Source organism: Beauveria bassiana (assembly GCF_000280675.1).
Source record: "Beauveria bassiana ARSEF 2860 unplaced genomic scaffold BBA_S00088, whole genome shotgun sequence".
NCBI classification, from domain to species: Eukaryota; Fungi; Ascomycota; class Sordariomycetes; order Hypocreales; family Cordycipitaceae; genus Beauveria; species Beauveria bassiana.
In genome coordinates, this window is record NW_007930923.1 from 2441 (window position 1) to 3887 (window position 1447).

The 1447-nt window shown below is 53.8% G+C and overlaps 1 protein-coding gene across 1 annotated transcript; it reads left to right on the forward strand.

The window, feature by feature from the left end:
* Nucleotides 1-284: 284 nt before the first annotated feature.
* BBA_10100 (uncharacterized protein) lies at nt 285-1161 on the forward strand (the record flags this gene model as incomplete). The annotated part of the gene is made up of 2 exons (XM_008605197.1): nt 285-426; nt 479-1161. The coding sequence occupies 2 exons, from the start codon at nt 285-287 to the stop codon at nt 1159-1161; spliced, it is 825 nt and encodes a 274-aa protein (XP_008603419.1).
* Between the last annotated feature and the right edge of the window lie 286 nt (nt 1162-1447).

Sequence of the window (1447 nt, forward strand, 5' to 3'; positions counted from 1 at the left end):
ATGCGCCGGATACGATTACTTCCGCCTCTTTGTCTTATCGCTGCATCACGCAGTGTCAGCCAATTTCGTCTGCAGGCTACAGGGTTTTCTTCGCCAGGTTATTGCGACGGCTGCAGTCGGGTTTCTCAGGGGGAGACCCTCGAGTGCCTTGCTCTCACGTGCTCCTTGAAGCTGCGTCATAGTGAGAGTGATATAAAAGGGCAGTAGCTGCCACTTCCTGCCTCATCGTAATCTCACTCTTCATTCAATTTGTCTTTACCTCTCTTTGGGCACAACTGATTACCATGGCACGAGTCGAAACCACCTTTGGAGCAGATAGCTCGGCCGTCCGAAACCCCAACCATGCCCCCTCTGGCCGTGATCCCGCAGCAACGCTCCAGTCGCCAGTTGGCCCCTCAGTCGAAATCAAAGACGGACCTCGCACTGGTAGGTCAACGGTAGCAGCAGATACCAAGACACTGCTAATCAAAGTACGCAGAAATTTTGCAAACAGCTGCTGGGGGCACAGAGACCAGTAGTGGTAGCGATGCCGGTAGATCCAGTCGTGCTGTAGACCATGACCGAGAGCACGCTGGAAATCGTCACAATTCGGTTTCCTCGCAGCAAGCGAGTCTTCTACCAACGACTGGCATCGGATCCAACATCGCTGAGCTGGCAGCAAAAGCGCTTGAGACTGCGGGAGTCCCGGAATCACAAGATCTACCGGAGCCTGAGACAGCGGGTCATACGGCTGCGCGCGTTGCAGTTGTTATACCGAAGCCAGACGATGAAAGTCAAGTTCAAGCCGGTCAGGGAAGCGTAGGTACGAAACCTGCCGAGCAATTCAAGAGGCAGACACGCGGCATGAATGCAACAACATCCGAGAGCCTCAGCCGACGAAAACGAATCGCCACATCTAGAACCGTACCACCAACCATCCAGGACACTGCCGGCGAGACATTGAGCATCGGAAAGTCAACAGGAATGGCAAGGCTCACCAGGGTCGCAGTAAGCAACACACCACAGAGTGGCTCGGGTGTTGATGGCCTTCCAAGATCAGGATCGAAACCCCAGACTACCAGCTTGGACAACACTGGAGAGACAATTGAGACTGGTAAATCCAGCACTAGCAGCGACGCCTTGAAGGGAATGCTAAACAAGGCACCTGGAAGATTCAGATGAAGCTGCCGATGCTGGCTTCCGGCTGGGAGTGCTTCAGACCGAAGTACAAGGCGCCAGAGCAGCTGCACCGCAGGCTGCTACAGCACCGCGGACATCTACAAAAGGAAAACGGAAGGCAACGGCTGGCCACACGACAATCAAAAGGTCTAGAAAGGCTTTCGGCACAGAAACCGTACTACTAACCACCAAGGACACTGACGACGAGACAACGAGTATCGGCACACCAGCGGAGGCGACAAGCCCCTTTAGAAATACGGAAAATGAAACACTCAGAGCATTCAAAATT